Raw genomic sequence first — 26,431 nt, 5'->3', positions numbered from 1 at the left:
GTGCCACTAACTGAACACCTCTCCCTCACCCCCCTCAACCCCTAAGACTTCTCCAAGACCAGAAGCCCTCAGCCAGAGCCCAAAGAGGATGAGCTTACCCGCTCTAGTGTGATCTCCTCGTACTCCATCTCGCCTTCGGTCCCATTCACCTGCAGGGAAGCAGAGGGGAAGTCTGGTTATTCCTACAGATCCTTCCAACACACGTCCCACCCCATGAGATGCGCTCCATACTCACATATGCCGGCGCTTCCAACGTATCCGCATTCACGATGATGGGAGGAGAGTTTGCCTACGGAGAGAGAGGAGGGACATATAAGGTGGGTGGCAGTACAAGAGGACCCAACATCATGTTTTACACTCCGGCCTTCTCCCTTTGAGAAGAGACGCCTGTCCTCTCCCCTTCCATCAACTGCTGCGGCCACACAGAAACCCTGGGAGCGGAGGGCACCAGGACACATGCTCATTCTCCGTTAAAACCACGGTTCTCTGGAATGCCCTACCCGTACAAATCAGAAAGGCCACTTCAGAATCTAGCTTCTGGAAGCTGCTAAAAACATGGCTTTTTAACCTCCCGTTGATTCACGCAGGCCTTATTCTGCTAAACATCCTGCTTCCCCGGTCTCCACTTAGTGCCGGGACACTCCCGTTGGGGGTAGCTGTGCGCTTTATGAGCTATATTATAATATATTATATTATATACAGTCCAGCCTGCCCTCCATCCATTCGCATGGATTCAACACTGGCTCGAGCCCAGGGAAGGCCAGAGTAGGGGCAGAGGACAAAGCTACAAGACCCCTGGTTTACTTGCGATTGAGTGCTGCCTTGGCTCACTCTATGGATTCTGCGTAGAATGCAGGCACTGCACAACGCATCAAACATGCTCCGCTATCAGCGTTGCGCACTATGGAGCCAAGCAGTGCCAGGATGGAGGGCCTGTTCTGCTCTTTCTGAGCTCCTGGGAAGGCAGACAGAACAAAAGACGCTAGACCAGAAGAACCAAGTGTGCTCCAAAGATATCCTCGCTTTGAGAAACCACAAAGACCCTACAATCAGAAATATTGGCTCTCCGAGCAGGTGGCCCCAACCACGCCAGTCCCCAGATGCTCTGCCTGCTGCCTCACATCTTACAGGAGCATACCCAAAGGATGAACGCCACATTCAATAGGTAAATCAATGCAGAGAAGCTGGATTTTAACCGCTGAATAACAATGCTTGGCCACAAAACAATCAATTTCACATTTCCTAAGAGGAAGCTCACGTTGATATTCTACTGTTGACAATGTGAATTGAATACGACTTTGTTTTAAAGACTGCTACACTTATGTAAGAAAAAACCTTGAATAGTTTTTGGGAAAAATACACATTTTTCCAACTGGAATTCTGTATTCCTTTCATCCTCTGCACAGCGTCTTCAATATCCAAAGTTATTAGAAATAAGCGCCGGGATACTCCGTGGAGTGGCCGTGCGCTATAGAAGTATAAAAATAACATAACATAACATAACAAATTAGTGGTGAGATGGGAATTTACAAATATTTCATTTTTTTGAACTATTTGTGGTACAACATACATGTGACCTTCAGTGAAGAATGTCATGATCCGTCAAAGACAGCAGCAACGAGGAAAGGTTTTGAGACAAACTTTTCCTCAGGTTAGAATCCCCACCTTCCCCAGTAAATTATATGTCAAAATACATACATTTTCTAAAAAGACCCAGAAGTCAAAAGAACTCCTGGTCTAGCATATTGTTAGATCCTATACTTTTCGAAGTGTAGCGTTTAAGTGTCAAAACGCAATTCTAAATTTCCATTGGCACCTGAAAATTATTTTCCTGATCCAAAACCCCAGGACGGGTTTAATGTACGTTAATAAGCGCAACACTATAAATAAAACATTACAGGGAAAAAATAATTACTTCAAAAAACTTGCTATAAATGATGTCACTTAAAACAAAATAATTCAGCGCGCTAATCTTTTGGGACATGTCCCTGTGCAAACCACCCCCAGGAAATATGCAGTCTGAAGTTCAACTCTGAGCAGCTCCAGCTAAAATGCGAACGTGTTCTCCAGTGGATTTCCGTTTTTAGATCTTTCCTAGGCAGCGCTTGCGCGGTCTCTTTGAGACATGCTGCATTCAAGATATGGGATTTATGCCCACCCACTTTCCGCCCATCTTTTTAATTGCCTCCTGTACCAATCCTTTGTAAATGGTGCTTTTCATTGGTCAAAAGACTTAGTAGTCCCTCCTTAATACCGCCTTGTCTCTTCTTGTAACCTCCCATGAGGACACGCCCTATTATATGTGTTGTTACTCCCTAGATTTTAATTACAGCCTCAAGGCACTATTTTCTTAAATGGCTTCAGGCAGGACACACACTTGGTCCTAAAATGGGCTGGCAGCGGTTACTTCACTCACTAGAACATCTCACATTTATATGAGGCCGTCTATACATTTCCCTTCATCAGCTCTACACAGAGTACAACCTATTCCTAAATGAATGTAATATTTGTGTCACATTTCAAAACTACTGCATAGCTTTTTGAATGTACTCGTAGTACTGTTTTGCATGCAATGCATTATGGGTAGGGTGGATTTACAATATCTTCTGCAGGGTGCAGTACCATATGTGACCAAAAGAGGGCCCCCTTTTGGCCACATATGGTACTGCACGCTGCAGCATGGCTAGGTAAAATACTTTGCCATTTATAACACCAATATCTTCAACTTTGTAGACATGCAGTGCTGGTGCCTTGCTCACTAGGGACCTCTAGAAGCAGCTTCCGGTACTGCACCTAGACATTCAGTGCTGGTGCCTTGCTCACTGGGGCCCTCTAGGAGCAGCTTGCGGTACTAAACTGAGACATACAATGCTGGGTCCAGGCTCACTACGCATGCAGTGCACTACATCTCGCACTACTGAAAGTATGAGCTACTGGCGTTACATTGTTATTTGAAACGCCAATACCTCAAACTATCAGTAATGCGAGACCTATTACATTGCAAATGCTGGTCTAGAAATGTAATAGTAAAATATATAAAATGTCTACTCCAATATACAAGATTTACAAAAAAAACATTATATTTAAAGTAAAAAATGTATTAAGACAAATAAAAAAAAGTAAAATGTTAAATATTCCAAAAAATATTTGTGTTTCGTATTTACTGCACAGTAATGCCTAAAGATACCAAAGTGTTCTATACTGCCAAGTCCAAATTCAAAGCCAAGGAAATAATTCTGAGTGGCTTCAGAACCATGTCTCGCTGAAGGCATTATCGAGCGGCAAGATTCCACTGAGTGGGTGGATGGATCTGCTTTCGACGCACTGTTTCAAAACGAAGCAGTGAGGAACCAGCTTCATGCTGCAGCCGCTCATCCATCAGCGGCTGTGCAGGGTAGGCAGGCAACATCGGGCTGAAGGCAGCGTCTGCCAGGAGATGCGGCTGCAGAGTATTAACTGACGGAGGGAAATCTTGTATAGGATATTCACTGTGGAGTGTTCTTAATAGGTAAGCAAGGGTCACCCCTTCCCACCAAGTCAAAGTCTTTATTTTCTAACCCATTCCTATCATTCCATCCCTACTCCAAACTCTACTAAACACGCATGAAATCAAGAGCACAAACCTAACACAACTAATGCACAAGAAAAAACAAAGAGGAGGTTGCGCTAACCCACTAACTACTAATCTTGGGTTCTAAAGTAGATCCATGGCAATATTTTAGAAGAGGAAAGTGCGAGATTTTTAGAAAATAGTCGGCAGAATGTATTTTCCCCTGTGACTTCTACTGAAGGAGAGGGAATTGTAGGCGGGAGAAAGCCAAAATAAAGCTATTTTTTACTTCAAAAATAGTAAGTCTCCCGCCTGAATCGGCTCTATTGGCATGTATGTGAGTAGCGTGCTACTCTTCAATGCCTCGTCAGGTTTAGTAAGTTCTATATTTATAAATTTACAACGACAGTACTGTAAACCCACAACAAGTTGTGCGGTCAGCATTCACTAAAAGCTGTCCTCCAGGTTCTCAGCAGCACTCGAAGAGGGTGAGAAGGTAAAGCCCAGGTCAGGCGATCTTGAGTCCGGCTTCCTTGGTTTGTCGATAGCCCACACGCTGCCCACAGGTATCCACCAGGAAGGCCCCAGCAACACACCACCATGCAGGGGTGAAAGTGAACGCCTCCGCAGAGCTGTTATTTCTTCTTTTTTAATGCGTTTGCTTTCTCCTTCTGCCATTGTGTTTGCGCTGGAGTGGAGCCAATGCTTCTGCCTGCGTGCATTTCGGCGACAAATTGTTGCTTTACAGATTAAATTTTCAGGTTTCCTCTTTATTCCAACCCACCGGGGTGAACACCTGCCAAACCCCTGCTTGTAGGAGCTCAGGGAGGCACTGGCGGACGCTGCAAGGGAACAGACGGACTCTCAATCGATCAATCAGTAGATTTGTAGAGAGCTTCTTGTCACCCGGGCACTGGCAGGGCCTAGTTGACTGACCCTGTCCCAGTCCTGCAGGCTTTGCAGAGGTACTGGTCTGGCACTGCAAGGCTCTGCGGTGCTGCGAGCGACACATTGCCAGTAGCATGGCCTTTGCAGTAGTAGCAGAGACGTAGGTAAGAGTAGGGGAGAGGAGGCCTATTGAACCAGGAGAGGTTTCAGGGGTGATGGGAAGGTCACAGAGAATACCAGAGAGGGGAGGGCGAGGAGAGAGATACCTGGAAACGAGGAGGGGCCAGAGAGTGAAGCGAGAGGTTGAGAGAGTAGGCCTAGTAGGTAGGAGATGCAAAAAGAAGAATTGATGGATAGAACGCAGAACAATGTCATACATTCCCCCCAGTACAGAGATCTGGGCCTAATTCCATCGCTTTTTGCTTCCCATGCCATTCCAGTTTGAACTCAGCCATATGCAAATCAGGCGTGACCCTATGCCTCATGGGAATAGTCCAGCCCAAACTCCCAGGCCAGGACCTCCCTGGACCGGAAACAAGCATCCTGGGACCGGTTTCGGAGTTTCAGGATGCTTGTTTCCGGTCCAGGGAAGGCATGGCTTGGCAGTTCGGCTGGGCTGTTCCAATGAGGCACAGGGTCACGCCTGATTTGCATATAGCTGGGTCTGAACTGGGGTGGCAGAGTGGGCTAAAGAATGATGATGGATTCAACCCAGATATGTGACTGGGGGTGAGGGTCTGAAAAGTTTCAGCGCTCCGTCCATCATCTCCTTGTGTTTGTGTAGTAGGTAGGAGAGGCCTGGGGTGAAGAAAGAGGCCTGAGGGAGTAGGCCTTGTAGGGTCACAGAAGCCTGGGCGGCGAGGCGCAGGCCTGGGGGAGCATGCCAGAGATGTGAGGCGAGGAGAGAGCCAGGCAGAGGTCAGGGAGGTGAGTATATGTCCGAGTGGAGGTGAGTATATGTCCGAGTGGAGGGGAGAGGTCTGGTAGGGTAGTGCAGATGGGCGTAGTTTTACCCAGTGCTAGAAATGGAAAAATAGAAGTGCGGGACTCTGCACCAGAGTATCTACTTGTTTCTGAGAAGTGCCGGTACTCTCCAATTAAAAGTATTACATTTCTCTCGAGAAGTGCCGGAACTCTCCCTCTCAAAATAAAATTAAAGTGCCAGCACTCCGTACGGGACAGTACCGGCCCATTTAAAGCACTGGTTTTACCACGCTACGTATCAAGTTATTTTGTACGTCTCTACCCGTGTTTGATCGCAGATGCCTCGCCCGTGTCTCCCGGTCTGACTGCAGCTCGCACTGTGGCCCCCAGTCTGGTGTCACCCGCCTCCTCCCGGTATCAGAGGTCAAAGGTCTTCCCCTCCCCCTCTACCCAGGCTCCTCTTTCAATGGCTGAGTGACACAGCACATTACCTCACCCAACACTCCCGCGCCCCCTCCCTTTTACGCAACGTCCGTGACGTCACCCGCGGCCCTTCCATTCATGCCGCTGATGTGGTCCTCTTCCTTGGCAACCGTAACCACAGTGTTTCCAGGGCAACGGGATGAAGGCTCTCCAGGGAGAGCGGGTTGCCATGGAAGCTGCAGAGAGGCCATGGAGGCGGCGAGAAGGGTTTCGTGCGGCTTTTGTAGGCAATTCCCACACCAGCCTGGGATTCATTTTGACACGGAACAAAAAGTAAACCTCCGACGCCTTAAACGCTCCCAAGCACGGACGAGCGAAGGGATGCGGGGGGCCGGGCGTCTCCGGGGCTGGTCTGGTTTCCATGTACAAGGCGGGCAATTAAGAGGGAGGGGGAGGCGGAGAGGCGGGGGCCGGAGAGGAGTTGTGACTCGTAATTCCGCATTCCAGGTCGTTATGGAAATTCACCACCGAGCGCCGCGCGGCCTCGGTTCCGGCCCGGTGGGCGCACTGCATCACGCAGACACGGCGCGTCCGTGGTCATCTCCGGCAGAGGGATCGATCAATAGGTCGACACGGACAGCCGGTGACCCTGGGCAGGAGCGAGCCGGGATCGGGAAAATCCCGAAGGGTCCGCTGCTGGCCGGGTGGATCCATTTTAGGATTTGCTTCCATTGTACGACGCTTTGGGGAGCAAATTCCACCGGGGATTCCCCTCTGGATGAAGTACCTCCCCCCTCAGGCGGTTGTTCGATTACATTCTGTGTTGGGGGGGTGTCATCATTATGCATTACCACTACACTTAAGGTGATCAGAACTTGAGTTGGGTCGGATTGGAACCTTCAAGCAGCCCTGGCAAAAATGACACATTCAGCCCCTATCTACACCCAGTCAGTCCTCCCCTTACAGCCCGTCTCTAAATCCTGCTACTCCCAATCCAGGCAGGACATGTATCATCTACTGATTCCTCCAGAATAAACAACAAATCATCAGGTACACACATTGCGCATAGCTGCAATGTTTGTTTTTCAGTGACTTGCAGAACTCGGATTCAGGTCACGATTTTACAAGTAGGGTGACCAACCGTCCGTAAATTTCACGGACCGTCCGTAATTTGGACCTCACGTCCGTTGTCCGTGAGGATCCTTTTTACGGACGCCTTTTGTCCGTAATTTTGGCCTTGCAGGGAGCAGCACTGCTCCCCTGTGAGAGGCCTCACCTTCCTGACGGGGCGCCTCGCACTCCACCTCGGAGCACAAGAGTAGCCCCACAACCCCATTGTCATTCTGTATGAGGGCGATTGCCACATACAGAACAGCAATGGGCCGTCTGAGGTGTTACTACATGCGGTGGGCCTCCTCCCGCCTCGGTCTAGGGCAGCGTATTTTGTTAGATGATAGGCAGGGCCGGCGCTAGGCATGGGCAGAGTGGGCGGCTGCACAGGGCCTCGCACTCAGCCCACCAGCATGGGGCCACGCACTGGTGATGTGTCCTGTTGTTTCCCTGGCGATCTATCACAAAGAAAGGTGTCGCCTGCAATTAAGGTCCATTGGAGGGGGCCCCCTCCCTGGGCCTCCCATGGATGGTGTCCGGAGGCATAGGGGAGGGAGACGGAGACGCTCCCTCAATTGCAAGGAGACCATTCACAGACACTGTGGGGGGCCCATTGTCCAGCATTTTGGCGCCCCCATAGTTTTAACTTTTAGACCACAATCAATTCTCACACCTATGAAGGTATGAGAAATGCTTGTGGAGTAAAAGTTAAAACTGTGGGGGCGCCAAAATGCTGGACAATGGGGCCCCCACAGTGTCTGTGAATGGTCTCTTTGCAAGGTGCCACTTATGTAAATTAGAGGGGGCCTCGCACGTTCCCTTTTAGCCCAGGGCCTCGCAAATCCTAGAACCGGCCCTGATGATAGGAATGTGCAAACACGCAAATAAATACTGCTACAGAATCCAGTTCATTCAAAGAAGCTGGTGAAACAAGTTGAAAAGAAGAGGCTCGGGCTAGAGTGCTTTCAGTCTCATCACTTTCGAAAAGTACAGTTTAAATAATTTTTTCAACAAAGCCATGGTTGCAGCATTTTCATTTTATGCATCTAACAGCCATTGACAAAGCCAATAGTTCTGGCCTGTTGTAGGTGTAACATTACTTGTTATTTATCTGGGTACAATGACAGAAGAGGCAAAATACCAGTCTGGCGGCTCACTATGCTAAACACAGATTTTTAGCTTAGGTGTTTTAAGCACCGCTCTTAATTACATCGAACACCCCCTTTTGAGAGACCCTCCCCCTTTTTCATCACGTCCTAGCACTGTGCATCATGTATGACTCATGACTTTCACTTTTTCAGATTGCCTATGTGCAGGAGCATAGTGAACACTTCCCCACCCCACCCCTTGCTTTAGAAACTACAGCGAGGTTAGGTTCTTCATGGGCCTCTTCTGTCTGGAACTCTGCAGACAAAGGCTCAGCTCATAATTAATATGAAAACATGGGCGAGTGAGTAAGTGAAAGGATGGCTGGATGGATTGCTGAATGGATGATTGAAAGGGTGAACAGATGGATAATTAGCGAAAGGATGGATAGATGAGTGAAAGGGTGGATGATCGGTGAGGGAATGGGTGGGTGGATGAGTGAAAGGATTGATGAGTGATAGGGTCGATGGATTAATCAGTGGAGGAGTAGAAGGATGGGTGGATGGATGGCTAAGTGAAAGGGTCAATGGAGGGAGGATGGGTGGATGGCTGAAAAGGTGAATGGGTGGAAGGATGAGTGACTGGATGAGTAAGTGAAAGGATAACTGGATGGGTGAAAGGGTAAATGGCTGGATGGAAGAGTGGATGGATTAGTGTACGGATGGATAGGGTGAAAAGGTGGGTGAATGGATGAGTGAAAGTGTGGATGGAGGGATGGATGAGTGAAATGATGGCTGGAAGGATACACAATGGATAGGTTTGCAAATGTATGAATATGTTAGGATATATATGGGATTACTTATATACTATGCGCGACCTCCTTTGATGTGTCTGTAAAACCTACCTTTTGTTCCAAAATTTTGTCCTGAATTTTGACCCCCTGTCCTGAATTTTTGTCCTGAATTTTGACTTTGTCCTGAATTTTTACACTCACTGTCCTAAATTTGCACCCAAGACAGTTGGTCACCCTATTTTACATTGCATTCTGGGACTTAAAGTGTGGGTATTTTAACGGATTAACAAGGGTACAGGTTCCAGAGTTTCAAATCTCGGCAGAAGGAGCACAAGCTAAAGACAAATGTTACGACACATGCAAACATTTCTCTCTAAAGCCGGTCGTTCCCAATCGAAGCAAAATGTTTTCCTTTACAGTTGCTGCCAAACGTTCACCCACGCTGGTGAATTAAACAAAGCTGCCTGCACGCACCTAAAAGACACAGAGAAGAGAAATGCTGCTCTCCAAAAATAAAGGGAAATTCCCTTCAACCCAATGCCTGCTGCTCTTGTAAACAGGGGTGGCCTTAGGCATGTGCAAGCTGTGCACCTGCACAGGGCTTCCAAATCCCAGGGGCCACCACACCAATATATATCCTTAATATAATAATCCTCTGAGGATGGATACATATTTGCGTGGCGGACCCTGGCAGTGATTTGGCGGCCTCCAGCTCCATTCCACTTCCAAACACCCTGACCCCCCCCCCTCTTCACTGGTCTCCGCACTCTGCCCCGCCCAGACACTCTCTTCTGGGGCCCCCTACCTATGCTCCGTGCCCAGGGCTGCCATGAGCCTAGAGCTGCCCCTCTTGTAAAGAATAAAACACTTGCAGATACATACTGTGAGCCCCGCTCAAAGTTTGCAATAACCGCAAGGACGATGTGTATGTAGGTACCCATGTAGCGTACCCAGAGTGCCTGTTTCGGTAGTCAAGCGCATTACAGTAATAGCATGCTCTGGGAATGCATGACTTGGGCAGTTTTAAATGTCTTTAATGCGCTTTTCAGACCTCTTTTCTGATGTCTGATGTGCGCGATCTGTTCCAGCTCGCAAAAACTCTCAAACTGGCAACATTGCAAGTTGCTGCAGGGTTGCGTAACTCAACACCACTTCCGTCGAGTGAAACCGGCCTCCTGGGGACCGATACCGGCCTCCAAGGTCCAGCCTCCCGGGGAATTGCCCGCTTGCCCGGCTGGTCAGTCCGGCCTTGAACTTGAGAAACAAAAACTCGGACATTTTGCAAAAATAGAAGGACTACAATTTTGCGTCAACGGTGCTGGGCAGAATGACAACTCTTATCAACATAGGAACACAGAAGAAGTGCTAAAAAAAAATGAATCAAATGCAATTGCTAAATCCAGCACCATACCGGTTAATTAAAGTGCTTCCTTTTAACAGCTGCTAACTAGCACAGCTTTAGAACACCCAAAAAGTGCTTCTCATTGGTGTCAGTCGAACCCCTCTGAAAACCGGGACATGAGCCAAAATTTACGAAAGCTGCCGGACAGCTGGTGAAAACCGGGACTGTCCAGGCAAATCCGGGACGCCTGGTCACCCTAACTACACTACATCTAACTCTACACCATACCGACTCCAGGGTGGAGGGAGTTCGCCGGCAGACACTTATTCTTAGTAGCATTTCCTCCATTGAATGTAGGGTATTCCACTACTACTACCAGCTCCACATCCGGGCCCTGGGCTCCAGCTGTGTCTGTGCTCTCAGCCTAGCAGGGCTTTAAGCGGCCCTGGTCTCAGACCCAATAGTAAAGACAAACGGACATTGAAACGGGTCCTTTCAGGCCCATAACCATGTCTGTCACTTTACTGACAACACTAATGGATTCCTGAACAATGAATATAAACAACGTTAAGGCAATAATCCATGTCAGCGATTTACTTCCGGTTTATATTTCACATGTTTTACTTCATCTTGCATTTCCTTAGGGTGTTAAATCTTTAACCGTGGTGCAAATTACGCCGCAGGAGTTTTATTGAGTGGGCGGGGCCGCATCGGCCAACAGACATGGGCAGCACTACCAAGGTAGTGTTCGCGACGGCAGTTGGCTGACGTGCGCACGCAACGGGTTAAATAGTTCCGGGATGTTGCTCTTTGGTATGTACTTTGTGTACCAGATGAAGCAAGGCGCCTTTAGGCGTTTATAAGGGGCCACAAGTGAAGGCGCTGGTGGTGAGGCTAAAGGCAGTCTCACAGTGCCTAACCAGGATGAATAGTCATTCAGAATACATGATCATTCAATCCTTGGACCCTTAGTAATGCTCAATATAGTCTCAATATAGCCTCACAATTTCAGAACTGAAACATTAAAAAGATAATTTACAAGAAATTAATCTTTGTTGTTACTCATTTATCATAAACTGCTAACAGCCATTGACAAAGCCAATAGCCCTGGCTGATTTTAGGTGTATATGTCTGGGTGCAACAAGAGAAAGCTCAGAGAGGACCCAAAATACCATGCAGGCGCTACACTACGAGGTGCTTAACCCCTTGCATGCTGATGACGGCCCCCATCCCTCATGCACTACGGCGCTTGTGTGCTGATGATGGCTGGGGGCCGTCATAAACCCGCCCACTTGCAATTTTGCCGCACAGGCTCGCGGCCGCATGCAAGGGGTTAAACCACACCCTCAATTACTCAGGCCAGGGTCACCCGCTTTCACTTTCTGTATCCCCCCCCCCCCCGGATGCCCTGCGACCCACCATCACACTCAGTGCACTTCACTTCCTGCTTAAACCCCCCCCCCCCTCCCCCCAACCTCTCATCAGAGATCTCTCCCGCCCCCTGTGCGTCCAGCCCCCGGGCCGGCTGGAGAGCAGCGCGAAGCGCCCCTTTTAAAAACATTAATAATTCACCCCCTCATGGGAAGAAACAGACTGCAGTGTATAGCAGGAGCTATAAATGCACAGCAGGATGCAATGTGTGGGCCCATATTAGGAGCACTTGTCTTTATCGTAACCCTTCACTCCCCGGAGTAAAGCCGTAGTCCTACTAACACTGACGGTTCATTCCACACAAACGAACCGAACGAGCACGCTAAAATCATATGTACGTTATCCGGCACCTCGCTGTGCTCTGCTGTGCTATGCTCCCCCTCTCTGCTCTCCAAGTTCCCCCTCCTCGGCTCTTTTCTTCCCAGTGTGGTCTCCACTCTGCTCTACTGTTCTATGCTCCCTTCCCCTCTCTGTGCTGATCTCTCTATGTTATTTTCCTGTGTTGATATGTTTGCTCCGTGTCCCCTCCTCTCACATGCTTTCATTTTCTTTATATACTCCTCCTGTCCTGCTATTCTGTCTATGCTCTTCCTCCTCTATCGGTGCTGTGTTGTTCTCTCTATGTATACACACAATTTAGGGACCAGAGAATTATACTCAGTTATGTTACGTTATAGTGTCCCTCGTAGCACTGCTGGACAGGAGTGCTGGGCATATCAAAAAATGTAACAGGATGTCCTCACACACCACCAGGTGTCATGCTTCATCATCGGCAGCCCTCGTTCTCTAAAACCCAATTTGATAGAGATCGGGCCTACACCTGAACACAGGGGGGCACTTCTAATTTTTAGAGGAGGCCCACTTGAGAAGTGAGTTTAAACACCAATGTAGTATCCCAGGTTGCATTTATTTGTCTCACCAAATCAAAGTCATCCATATGCCAGACCAGTTCAAAGGGTATAGTATCCTAATTTAATACATATACCTAGGGTGTGTGAAATAGCACTACTCCAATGGTCAGGATGTATAAGTAACTTGACACAACAAAAACAACAACAACACAGGTCACCACATTCATAGACTAGAAAAAATGTGAAAAATATGTGAAGAATAGAGTGAGTGCCTCACGGTAGCAACACCCGAGGGGGTTCCCGGCTAGCAATCACCGGTATACCCACTTCTCATTATTGGTCACTCACTCTAGTAAAGAAAACAGAAGTGCCCTCGTCACTCAGCTCTCCCGTTCATGTTCCCCCGTCCCTCCGCTGTCTCCTATTCTCTCTGTCCCTTTATTTCCTCCGGTGCGCCTCTTGGTGCTCCCCTGATGATATGCTCACTCGTCGCCCTCCACTGCTCACTAGTTCCCTTCCTGCCCCTTCACGTCACTCTCCTCATCTGTCCATGCCACCTCCTTCTCATTCCTGACTTCTCTTCCCTCCTGACCTCATCTTCATGCCCCTGTGCTCCCCTCATTGTATGCTCGCTCTTCCTCCGTGTGCTCTTCTGTGTTCTCTCCTTTACTTCCAGCAAGCTTCCGTTCTCACATGTTTCTCTCTCTCTCTCCTTCTCTTGCCCTTTATTCTCTCCGGCTTGTTCTCTGCACCCCTCTGTTTGCTCCAGTGCTCCTCCGAGGGCCCTCTGTGCTCTCTCTCCCTAGACTCACTCCCTGTGTCTCTGCGCCCTCCTTATTCTCCTTATTTCTGTTCTTGTTCTATATCCCTCCTTGCTCTGTGCTCTCCTCACCTCTCCACCCCCTGGTCTTCTGTTCTAGTTTCTGTGAGCACTTGTTTTCCTCCGCCCCTTAATGCGCTCCCTTTCGGTTACCTGCTCTCTCCACGCCTTTATTCCCCCTTGTTCTCCTGTTCTCCTCTCTGTGCTCTCCTCTAACCCCCTCCCTGTATTCTCTCCTATGTGGGTCTGCCTTCCCTGGCCCTTCACTCTGCTCACTCTTCTCCCCAGCCCTTTTGTTCTTTTCTGTTCTGTTCTCCTCGTGCTTTCACATTCTCTCCACTTGTCACTTCTCTCTCCTGCTCTCTCCATGCTCTCCCACCCTCTCCGTGCTCTCCCGCCCTCTCCGTGCTCCTCCGCCCTCTCCAAGCTCCTCCGCCCTCTCCAAGCTCCTCCGCCCTCTCCATGCTCTCCAGCGCTCTCCATGCTCTCCAGCGCTCTCCATGCTCTCCCGTGCTCTCAATGCTCTCCCACTCCCTCCATGCTCTCCCGCTCCCTCCATGCTCTCCCGCTCCCTCCATGCTCTCCCGCTCCCTCCATGCTCTCCCACTCTCTCCATGCTCTCCCACTCTCTCCATGCTTTCCCACTCTCTCCATGCTCTCCCACTCTCTCCATGCTCTCCCGCTCTCCCCATGCTCTCCTGCCCTCCCCATGCGCTCCTGCCCTCCCCATGCTCTCCTGCCCTCCCCATGCTCTCCTGCCCTCCCCATGCTCTCCTGCCCTCCCCATGTTCTCCTGCCCTCCCCATGCTCTCCTGCCCTCCCCATGCTCTCCTGCCCTCCCCATGCTCTCCTGCCCTCCCCATGCTCTCCTGCCCTCCCCATACTCTCCTGCCCTCCCCATACTCTCCTGCCCTCCCCATACTCTCCTGCCCCCTCCATGCTCTCCACCCTCTCCATGCTCTCCACCCTCTCCATGCTCTCCCGCTCTCTCCATGCTCTCCTGCCCTCCCCATGCTCTCCTGCCCTCCCCATGCTCTCCGCCCTCTCCATGCTCTCCTGCTCTTGCTCTCTCCATGCTCTCCACTTTCCCTGTTCTCTCCGCCCTCCCCATGCTCTCCTGCGCTCTCCGCACATAGAGAATTCCCATTGAAGTGTTGCTCCTTGCGGTTGCCATGGAGACCACGCAGCCCGTCTCTCCTGCCATCTTCTGGAAATCGGTCGCTAATGATGAGGTGGCTTAGGTGGGAGGGGGCCCTGCTCTTGGCATCTCCCTCAGGGAGGGCCACACAGGGGCCAGAGGCAGCCACTAGCTCTTCGAGGGTGAGGGTCAGGGAGCTTATGTTATGTTATGTTATGTTAGGCCGACTTGTATAGCGCGACAGCTGCCTCAGCAAAGAGGCGTCCCGGCGCTTAGTACAGGCAGACCAAAAAACACTAGAGCCTGAACCGCAGGGAAGAGAGGAGTTTTTATAGCCTTCCTAAACGTCAGATCATTTTCCAGGCTGCGGATGTGCATGGGGAGGGAATTCCACAGCTTGGCATCCAAACAGCGGAAAGAACGTCCCCCAGCACGCATGCGATTTACCCACGGAACAACAGCAAGGCAGGACCCCAAAGAGTGCAAGTGGCGCGTAGGTGTGTATGGTACCAGTACATTAGTCAAATTACACGGGGAAGAAAGTTTTAAGATTTTAAAAGCCAGGCATAGAGCTTTAAGTTCTATAAGCCTGGCTACAGTCAGCCAATGTAGGTGCCGGATTGCGCCTGAAATGGGGCGTCATCACGGAGGTCCTAACAGGGATCTGGCCGCCGCACTTTGGACCCTTTGTAGGCGCATGATCTCGGCTTTGTTTGCCCCCCAAAAAAGCGAGTTGTCATAATCAAGCCTAGACAAAATGGCCACCTGAACAATCAGTTGTCTAATGGATGGATCAAAATAACCTAAAAGGGGTTCAGTCGTCATAATAGATCGAAGCAGGTGCCAGCAATTTTCTTGGTATGGTCCTGAAAACTGAGGGTTGAATCCTTCCATACCCCAAGGTTCTTCACCACCACCACCTTGGGGGAAGGAGCACTCCCAAGGGTGTAGGGTCACCAGTTTTCACTCCAGAGTTTGATGTTTTTACCCACCAACAACACCTCCGATTTATTTGCATTAAGCTGGAGGCAAATGGCGGTCATCCACTCCACGACTGCCGCCAGCCCACTCCCAACTTTAGGGGCATCCTACGTAGAGTCGTCAGAGAGAACCACCACCAACTGCGTGCTGTGGGCGTAAGAAAGAACGGAGAGGCCCTGTCCCTAGCTATCACGGCCAGAGGTTGAACGTACAGATTAAAACGTACGGGACTCGGGCGGAGCCCTGTGGCACACCCTGGCTGATAGACTGAACACGGGACAGGAAGGGTGGAGCAGACACCTGGAAAGTTCTTTCGGAGAGGAAATATCTGAACCAATTCAAGGCAGAACCACAAATACCAGCTTCTTCCAGGCGATTTAGAAGAATCGGGTGGGATACAGTATCAAATGCGGCACTAAGGTCTAACAGAATCAATGCCGCAGTATTGCCCTCATCAAGAACAGTGCGCAGATGTTTAGTCACAGCAAGGAGAGCGGTCTCCGTGCTGTGCCCTGGGCGGAAGCCGCTCTGCGTGGTATCCAGGATGCCATTGACGTTTAAAAATGTACCGAGGTGGGTGTTAATATGTGCCTCAGTGATTTTAGCGGCCCAGGGTAGCAGAGAAATTGGACGAAAAGGGGGGGGGGGCGCAGGGCCCTGCTCCGGAGGATCGTCGTCAGAGAGGGGCCATAGACACACATAGGTGGGAGCAGGGCCCTGCTCCCTGGTGCCTTCCTCAGAGGGCCACACAGGGGCCAGCACAGTCAGGGGCTCCTCGTGCACTACTCCACTCAGCAAAGAGGGGCCCGGCGAGTGCAGAGGAAGGTGGGCCGGCTGGGAAAACACGAAATGTGAGAACCAGAGGCTTTTGCACGGGTCTCCAGGGGTTTAACTTTAGGGGGAGGCCAGAACTGAGCACCAGGGGAGCCCCGTTAGCACCGGTTCTTCAGGGTATAGACGCCGAGCAGTCCAAGGCTCACTCAGGGAGCTACTGCAGGAGAGGAGAATCTGAGCCAGGGCCGGACTGGCCATATCGGGCACCGGGCAGTCCTCCGGTGCGCCGCACGGGTGGGAGCCGGTTTTAGGCCCCTGGGGACCGTTTTTGTTACAGGGCCGCATAGCTGCAAAATCGGCCCTGTACCAAAATCGGCCCTGTACCAAAATCGGCCGAAAACCAGCCCTGGCAAAGAGCTCAGCGGCACCTCCAACACCCCGAGTTTGGGGGGGTGGGGGCGGCCAAGCACTTAGCCGGGGCCGGTTGTGGTTCTCAGTCAGGCCCTGCTCCGAGCTCAATAAACTATTCAATCCTGGGTCACAGGTCATTGTCCAGCAGAGCGCCACCTATGGAGAGAAAGTCATTTACTGTTCACAGAAAAATCAATACTAGGGGGGATATCAGATGGGGTCAGTTATTTTTCTTCAGCGTTCCGGCCCCTCTCGGTGGCCGCCTGCGCTCTCGAATCCGAGCAGCGTTAATAAAGTGCAACAAAGGTACGAAGGCGTCAAGGAGCTATAGTCCCAATAGTCAACTTAAGCCACAAGAAGAAGATCGAACTCTCTAGAAGGAGGGGAGAGCTCGAAGCACGAACAGCTCTTCTTGCAGGACCAGTCCATGACCCATCCAATGCAAGTGACAACGGTCTCTGCTCCTCTCTTGGGGGTCGCGGGGGTGGGGTGCAGTCTGTGGTGAGCCTGGCCTGCACCGATAGGGGGAGATGCCATTCAGGATTCCCTTTCTGCCATCTTTCCCTCCTTGCACACTACCTTTGTCTTTGTCCGGAGCTGGACCTGCAGGTTGCATCGACTGGTGGGGGCAGTGCCACTTCGGACAGCGACCTCTTGAGGCTTTGTTGGGGGCCCTGGCCGAAAAGTATTTTGGGGGTCCCTGTTCTGAACAGCTTTGACTTCATGACCCAGTTTCAGCTCTTTCCTGCCCTCTTTGGCCGGGTCAGTGACAGCCCACAGGCACACTCCTCCCAATTCTCAATGTGTTTACGTCCAATATTCAGGGACAGTGGGGGTGTGTTTTGTATGTATGTATGTATGTAATCAAGATTGTAACACCGCAGCAGCAGCAGCTCACTAATATTACTGCAAATAATCTCTGCGACACCCTCCCATGTTTTATATGTGAAATCCTGTTAGGATATAAAAGTAACTTTTGTTATGGATGTTACATGACATTGTGTGAGCAATGACTGACACACAGGGCACACATTAAAGTCTTTTAAAGGAACACGGTATTTAAAACAATTTGTTTAAGAATAATCCAAGGTCATAAGGGCTAGCCTCTGTGCAGAAGAGAGCTGGTTGTATCAGGGGGGCCTGAAAGGCTGGGGCCCTGGGCCGGGCCCACTTTGCCCATGTCTTAACCCCTTGGGCGCGGCCGCGATTCTGCGCCTGTGCGGCACATTCCGATCGCGGGTGCGGTCATGACGGCCGGGGAGCCGTCATCAGCACACGAGCACTGTGTGTCATGACGGCTCCCACCGTCATCAGCATGGAAGGGGTTAAAACGCCTCTGACCCCAGATGGGGGATGCCATTTAACAAAGCCCGTGAGCGAGGCTAGCAGGGTCTCTCCCTAAGGCCCACCGTGGTGGTCGGTTGAAGGAAAAGGGTAAACCCGGAATCACTGGGACCTGGGTATTAGGCAGTATACAGCAAGGTGGTCCCAGTATTGTAACATCAAGAAGTGTTAAACAGAAAAACAAATCACTGTAGAATACAATCATGTAAACACCGTTTTCTAATTAGAACAGTGTTATTTATTCACACTGAAATTTTGTTCACCAAACTCTGCATTTTTGACATAAGTTCAACATAACAGTGCCCCAAGTAGGAAAAGAAGGGGGAGGGGGAAGAAAAAGGCTTCTGACTTCAGTGGGGCAGTGAAGTGAAGTTTTTAGGAACAATGGTGACAAAGAATCACAATTACTTCAGGCATAAATTCTTCCAATGCCTGTACAACAGGTGCTCAGATACACATTCATGATATTTCACAATCCATGTATAGCTTTGTCATGTAACAGAATAATCACAGTAAATAAAATACTGTTGAGAAGGACTGGCAGTGTTCAAAAAGTCGACGTTTCGACCCCAAATGTTGTGTAGGTGGATGTCAACCTTACGCGAGGGGTCTTCCTCAGGACGGCGGTGAAGGGGTGGGATGGGGGGACCATGAGTGAAGGGGAGAATTTCTCACTAAGCAATAGTGGAGAAGGGTGGGGCTTCGTTGCTCTCAAGGAAATGGCGGCGGGAGTGGGAAGGCACCGCTCTGAGCCCATCCAAGTAGATTGGGGATCGTTCATATGAGAATTTTGCACTATATATTAGATAACCTGAGTCAATCAAGGCGTGATCAGAATAAATCGGTCAGAAGTAACCGCAGCGCGTCAGGTAACAGAGTGCGAGTGTTGCAGCTCAGATGCTTTTCACACGCCTGTTGTGGCTGTGTGAGCTGGCCCCGGTGAGCCTTGGTAGCACTAGTACCGCATGGAGGAGATTGCGGCTGGGTCGTGGTCACCACAACCCAGATGGATCTTACTTTTCGGGGGTTTTTTTTGGGACTAGCCACAGAACCCACCACCCCATAGGCTAGCTGACCATCCCGGGTGGCAGGGTGGATGAAACCCCCTCTGAGGCGGTACCTGCCGGCACCTTTGGTCTTCTCACAGGAGACTGCATCTTGTACAGTGCTTTAAATGGGCTGGTGCTGTCCAGTATGGAGTACCAGCACTTTTTTAGTTTGAGAGGGAGAGTACCAGCACATCAAGAGTAATGTAATACCTTTAATTGGAGAGTTCCAGCACGTCTCAGAAACAAGCAGGTACTCTGCGACAGAGTACCTGCCCTTCTATTTCTCCATTTCAAGCACTGATCTTGCAGTCTGATGTCTTCAGCACTTTGAAATATCTCGCTCTAGGTCACTTCAGCATAACTCACATGGAGAGAGCCCAATGGCGGCCTCTGGTTCCAGGAGCACCGGCCCCAATCCCCGCTGCAGGGGAGCTTCAGGCCTCGTTGGACCCTGCCCTCAACATGGCTGTGCAGGGATGTTACCCAAACTGCAGCAGGCTGCTTCAGTTCTCCTCACCTGTTCTCCTGTGCATCCCTTCTCCTCAGGGCACAAGTCCTAAAAAAAAAAGTGGGGGGACGCTGACGTCACAACAGGAAGTGACGTCACGAAAAGTGGCTTGCACCATCAGACTCATTTCCTCCGCTCGCTCACCCCTTTGGTGCGATTGTATCAGAGAAGCCAGCACATGAGTAGCGTTCTGAATGAGCTCCGATCTCGCCCCAGAGAGGCCAAAGAGTGAATGTGTGGCTCGAAGTATTTGAGCTCCCGGTAAAATAGGTTGGGGGACGCCGTCCACCCGCGTGGTACCCCGACTCGAGCCCTGCTTCTCCTTCTAAGCAGTATCTCTCTCATGAAAGGGAGTCTTCAGAGCAACTCCTGAACAGCCAGTCAGCACTCTCCCTCGAAGCTAGGTCAGAGCAACCTCCCCCTGGCAGGATTATCACAAAATCCTAGGGCTCTGCTCCCAAACTTGGCATGGAAAGTTGGCTGCAGCTTCCCCAACCCCGGGTCACATGGAGTTCCTCGGTCACCCCTCGTGGGAGACCCCAGTTTCTGGTGTAGGAATCTTGGCACCCTGGCTGGAAGTGTCTGTCTCCCTCTTTATACCAATGTTGCAGACAGCAGCTGTGCTTTTCAAAAGTGAGCTCCAAGACTGGGAGTGGCCCTTTCGGGCCCCCGTACTTATTCCACTCAGACTGGTCCAGCCATGGTCTTTGTTTCAGGTGGCAGGAGGAAGGTGGGGTGGAGACCCAAAGCAAGGCTCCAAAAGAGAGGCTACCCAATAATCCGGTGGGGGTGGGACTTCCGGTGTACACTGTGCCAGGAAAGGGCAAAGGAAGGTCCTTGAGCTTCTAAAGGGTCCTCTGCCTTTGAGGAGCTCTGAACATCCCAATGTTCTATCAGAAAATCTAAGAAATAGATTGAAAATATTCTAAACATATTGCATGATAGACATTTTTTCTGGCTCTTAATATGCCTTCGATCAGTTATTTTCTCTAAAGCTTTCCCTATATTTTGTGTAGTGTTCATCCAAAACAAGCATTGGCAAAGCCAGCACTTCTAGGTGTGCAGTTTGTGAAGATCTCTGCGGAGGGGACCATATAGAAGGGCCTCTGCTGTGAAATCGCTGCAGGTCCTGGGGAAGCTGCTTCTACTGCGGACAGACCTGTGCTGGTTGTGTGTGGAGCAAGGGACTAGACGGCCGCACCACCGAAGCCACAATATAAAGTGAATGGCAGAGTGTAAACATCCGCGAAGGGCCGCGGCCCTATACTGATCACGTGAGCGCTCACGAAAGACTGACTGTAGCCAGACACGAATACTACAGAACAGATCAATTCATTAAATGATGCGCAGTTGCTCACAACGATTAAGCTATAAAGGTCTCCGGGGCCAACTTTAGCACTGGTGGCGCCCTGTGCGACAAGGTCTGTTGGCGCCCCCCCAATGACCACCTCACCACGGATTCCCTCACTACCACCATTTGACAATGCCCCCCAAGTCTCCATAACCAGTCTCTCAGATTCATTTAGTTTCATAGCGCCACTCATACCAGTGTAAGGTGTCAGAACACTTTACATCACACAGAGACAATCCACCGTGTGTAAATCAGTGTATAGGAAATGTTGCATAAGACAGAGGCCTACAAGGGGCAGGAGTCACATGTCATCCATACTGGTAGACAGGATAGTTTAAGAGTCCTTGGTCTGGAAAAGTACAATTTCAGAATTTAAAATGTAACACCTTAATTAGAGGTTTCTTTTAACAATAAGAATTGATTTCTACCAAGATTAACCCTTTTTGTAATATTAGGATGAGGAAAGACTGGGTAAAAGACATGTAGCTGTAATATATTCCTTGCAGTTTGCATGCAGCTCTTTTACAGTCCACAGATCACTGTTCCATATTAGGATTTTAACTTTTAAAGTGCAAGTAACAAAAGGACCTCTCTGACAAAAGCGATAACTCATGGACCTATTTAGTGTCTGCACTTTGTGATCTGATGGGACTCGTTCTTTGCAGCAGGCACATTAACCTTCTGCGCTATAAAGAGACAAAGCTCTGGGCTCTCTCCAGGAAGAAAATGAATAACCTGTGGCATCTGGTGCTTTTCAAACAATAAACATGGTGCCCCCAACCCAAGTCAGCGCCCGGTGCGGTGGCACCGATCGCACCGCCCTCGAGTCAGCCCTGAGGGTCTCCATGCTTGCCAGATATAATTCTATAGTAAAAAAAATGACAGAGTGATACAAACATGTCAGAGCTTCCATGGGCAGATGTCATTGCAATATTAACAAAGACCAGCATACTTTAAAAACACACTTAAATGATTGACATGTGAATGTGGAGTAGATAGCATTATATTCGCTCAGCGTGTACATTTTGTTTTGAAAAAGAAAAACATGCTTTTTGCACTTTAAGGTTGAATTTACCCCTATAAGCAGTCACGTGACAGCCAAACTCCATGCAAATAACGATCAACTTCCTGCATATAAAACATCTTCACAGCACCCATTTCAAACCAAAGGGCAGAATTTTTAATATGGACAAACTGCAGGCTTTTGGTGCAATCTGTGTGTGTAAAAGTCGGACTCAGATGCCAATAAATGTAACACCATTATATCACATCAGTACTGCAACGACCAGAGAAGCTATGGGAACATTAACTGAGCCACTTAAAAGGAGGGTGTATCAATATAATATGTTACTCTCCTGTTTGAGATTGCTGAATAGGACGCGGGGCAACGGATGCCAACTGTGACTCGAGAGAGTGAACTTGCTTCTCTCGGATTCGTTTGACGTTCTTGAAATGTGATAATAATTTAACAAAACGAAACTGAAACTACTTGTATTCAACCGTGATCCTTTGGAGAGAAAAAAAAACACAACTTAAAGGTACTTCTTTGAAACGAACGGAGTTGAAAAAGTTTGGACACGTAGATTATGTTGGATAAATGAAGGCTAATAAACTTGTAAGTACTTATTGAGGTTTTGATTGATAACATCTCTTAATTGAGGTTATCAAGTATTAAATGTGTTACAGGAAAACTAATTAAGCCTTTTGCTGAGCAAGGTTAAAATAAAATACATAGTTCTTGGAAAACTTTCTCCCAAACGTTCTCTGATTGAAGTGTTTTTTAGTATTAAAAATGCTTCCAGTTTCCCATTTCCTTGGCACTTTTCTCCCCTCTTCACCCCCTCCTCTCCTGAGATTTGAGATGAGTGAGGCAAAACCCAGGCAATCTCACCAAATGTCTGCCTTTTCTTTCACCCACAACAGAGATCAGATCATAAAGGTGCTGTGGAGTTTCGAAAGCACCGATTGGATGGCAGTGGGAAGCCGAAGGGCATGGATTGGGCAGATCTGTTACCATCTTTCTTATGCTTCATGCGAGAGAATGTACTGAGGCTTTTGAGAAATTCCATATATGTGGATTACTAATTTAAGATGGACGGAGAACCGAGATCCCTCACAGTGACAATTGAAACAGTTTATCTTCTTAAAAACAGAGGGTGGGATGATACTTTGGAGAAGAACAAATACTTTTAAAGATAAACTAAAGGCTTCCTGTAAAGCCTGTTCAATAGTATTTTTCTGTAGGATAGCTGTGTATTTATTAAAAATGATGATTAGTCTCAATAGAATTGACCTGGGACTTAATTTGCAATCCATTCAAAAAAATACAGTTTCATCTCTAAACAACAATGTAAAGCAACGTCCAATACTAGAGAGACAGCTCCCGTTGTGTAGCTATTGGGTGTGCGCAGCACCGCAGGGTCCCATTGTGTTGGTGATGGGTGTGTGCGCAGCATCACACAGTCCCATTGTGAAGGTGATTGGTGTGCAAAGCACCACAGGGTAGCATTGTGTCACTCATGGGTGTGCTCAGCTCCTCCGGGTCCCATTGTGATGCTGATGGGTGTGCACAGCACCACAGGGTCCCACTGTGTCGCTGATGGGTGTGCCCAGCACCACAGGGTCCCATTGTGAAGCTGATTGGTTTGCTCAGCTCCACAGGGTCCCATTGTGAAGCTGATTGGTGTGCTCAGCTCCACAGGGTCCCATTGTGATGCTGATGGGTGTGCTCAGCACCACAGGGTCCCACTGTGTCGCTGATGGGTGTGCTCAGCACCACAGGGTCCCACTGTGTCGCTGATGGGTGTGTGCTCAGCTCCACAGGGTCCCATTGTGAAGCTGATTGGTGTGCTCAGCTCCACAGGGTCCCATTGTGATGCTGATGGGTGTGCTCAGCTCCACAGGTTCCCACTGTGTCGCTGATGGGTGTGCTCAGCACCACAGGGGCCCATTGTGTAGATGACGGGTGTGCGCAGCACCACAGGGGCCCATTGTGTCGCTGATGGGTGTGCAAAGCACCACAGGGTCCCATTATGGAGAGAGGGTCGCGTAGCGTTACTCAACCCAGCTGTGGTCTAAGTTATGTGCGTCTGTCTGTCCTCGTTATGAAGAGAGGGTTGGGTAGTGTTACTCAACCCAGCTGTGGACTGAGTTGTGTGTGTTTCTGTCATTCAATCAATCACACGTTTGTTAAGCGCTGCTATTCACCCGTAAGGGTCTCAAGGCGCTGGGGGAGGGAGGTTTCGCAGGTTCCAGTCGATTAAGGAGGGGGTCTGTCGAAGAACCAGGTTTTGAGGTTTCTTGTGAAGATGGGGAGCGATGTCTGTCTGAGGTGGAGCGGGAGGGCGTTCCAGGCTCTGGCCGCGAGGAAGGAGAAGGAGCGGCCGCCTGATCTGGTCTTTCTGGTGCGAGGGAGCTGGGCTGATTGTAGGGTCCTTTGGGGTGCGTGGAATGAGAATTGGCTGTTCAGGTATGCTGGTCCGGTGTCGTGGAGGGCCTTGTGAGCGTAGGTGAGTATCTTGAAGGTGACTGTAGCTTCGATGTGGAGCCAGTGGGGTGTGCGCAGGTGCTGGGAGATGTGGCAGTGGCTTGGCAGGTTGAAGACCAGTCTTGCGGCGGCGTTTTGGATGTTCTGTAGCTTGCAGGTGAGGTTTTTGTTTATTCCGGCATAGAGTGCGTTGCCGTAGTCGAGTCTGCTGGTGACCAGGGCGTGAGTGACAGTCTTTCTGTGTTCGAGGGGGATCCATTTGAAGGTCTTCCATAGGAGGCGGAGGGTGTGGAAGCAGGAGGACGAGACGGAGTTGATCTGGCGGTCCATTTTGAGCTCTGAGTCCAGGATGATTCCCAAATTGGGTGCGTGGTCCGTGGGGGTGGGCGGGGGCTTCAGAGGGCGGGGGGCCACCGGGTGTCAGTGCATGCGTTGGGGTTTGGGCCCATGATGAGTACTTCTGTTTTGTTGGTGTTTAGTTGCAGACAGCTGTTTTTCATCCATTTGGCGACAGCTTCCATGCCTTCTTGAAAGTTGTTTCTGGCTGTGTTGTGTTCGTTGGATAGGGAGAGGATAAGTTGGGTGTCGTCTGCTTTTGACACAATGTTGAGTCCGTAGGTTCTGACAATGGGGGCGAGCGGAGCCATGTAGACGTTGGAGTGTAGGGCTGAGGGAGGACCCCTGGGGCACTCTGCAGGTGGTTGGTGTAGGGTCCGAGAGGAAAGGGGGGAGTCTGTCTGTCTTCGTTATGAAGAGAGGATTGCGTAGCGTTACTCAATCCAGCTGTGGTCTGTTACTCAGCCCAGCTGTGGTTCGAATTGTGTGTGCACAGGCTGTGCCCTAGTGTGTCCGTGCATCGGATCTCCGCTTGGGGCTGGCGGGTGAGTGTATTGAGGGAGGGAGGGTGTGTGTGTGTGCCCCTGTGTGTCCGTGCATCGGATCTCTGCTTGGGCTGCCAGCCCCTGCGGTCCCTCGGGGAGAAGGGCACCGTGCCCAGGTAGTCCCAGCTGGCAGACAGCGCAGCCCTCGGCCACCGGGTCACAGCACGGCTCTTTGCAGTGTTTCCAGCCAATGCGGAGGCTGCTGGGAGGCGGGCATCATGAATCAAGCCCCCCCTTCCCCGGGGGCTTTTAAAATCCCTTCAGTTAATTAGATGCCAGCCAAGGCCTCCTTTGGAGAACTAATTACTTCATTAACCATCGAGAAAAGCAAAGGGTCTGATCTGCAGCACAGAGCGCGCGCGCGAGAGATGCGCACGAGACAAAAATTGCAGACACGCCAACAGCACTACCCACAGCACGGAGCACGGCAGGAATCCCCAACAGCACTACCCACAGCACGGATCCCCGCAGCACGGCAGGATTCCTCAACAGCACTACCCACAGCACGGATCCCGGCAGCACGGCAGGAATCCCCAACAGCACTACCCACAGCACGGATCCCGGCAGCACGGCAGGAATCCCCAACACCTCTGCACAGCATGGATCCCCACAGCACAGCAGGAATCCCCAAGAGCACTACCCACAGCACAGATCCCGGCAGCACGGCAGGAATCCCAACACCTCTGCACAGCATGGATCCCCGCAGCACAGCAGGAATCCCCAACAGCTCTACCCACAGCACAGATCCCGGCAGCACGGCAGGAATCCCCAACAGCACTACCCACAGCATGGATCCCCACAGCACGACAGGACTCCCCAACATCTCTGCACGGCATGGATCCCCGCAGCACAGCAGGATTCCCCAATAGCACTACCCACAGCACAACCTGGATCCCGCAGCACTACCCACAGCCCAGATCCACACAGCAGGAATCCCCAACAGCAATGCAATGGTAACCCACAGCACGCAGGAAACAGCACGACCCACAGCACAGCCGGGATCCTGCAGCACAGCAGGAACTCCAGCAGCACAGCAGGAACTCCAGCAGCACAGCAGGAGTCCCCAACAGCACTACCCACAGCACAGCCTGGATTCCCACAGCAGGAATCTCCAGTACCACTGCTCCCAGCACAGCATGGATCCCCACAGCACAGATCAAAGTGGAGAAGTGTGGCTCAATGGTTAGAGCGGCAGACCCTGATGCAGAGGTCTGACCCGGGACCAGGGTTCAATTTCCGCCTCGGCGGGTCTTGGGCTCAAAATTCCACGGACCTGATAATTCTCGCCT

General features: G+C 50.3%; 1 protein-coding gene across 4 annotated transcripts in view; it reads right to left on the bottom strand.

The window, feature by feature from the left end:
* Positions 1 to 26,431, bottom strand: part of DLG4 (discs large MAGUK scaffold protein 4) — a 704,738-nt gene that overhangs the window by 70,370 nt on the left and 607,937 nt on the right. For all 4 annotated transcript variants that reach the window (XM_086946105.1, XM_086946107.1, XM_086946106.1 and 1 more), the window contains 2 exons: positions 236 to 289; positions 99 to 149 (listed from right to left, as the gene is read on the bottom strand). In XM_086946105.1, coding sequence (XP_086802231.1) covers positions 99 to 149; positions 236 to 289 — 105 coding nt within the window. The remainder of the gene's footprint in view (positions 1 to 98; positions 150 to 235; positions 290 to 26,431) is intronic.

Source organism: Lissotriton vulgaris, chromosome 12 (genome assembly GCF_964263255.1).
Source record: "Lissotriton vulgaris chromosome 12, aLisVul1.2, whole genome shotgun sequence".
NCBI classification, from domain to species: Eukaryota; Metazoa; Chordata; class Amphibia; order Caudata; family Salamandridae; genus Lissotriton; species Lissotriton vulgaris.
This window is presented reverse-complemented; position numbering and strand designations above follow the sequence as displayed.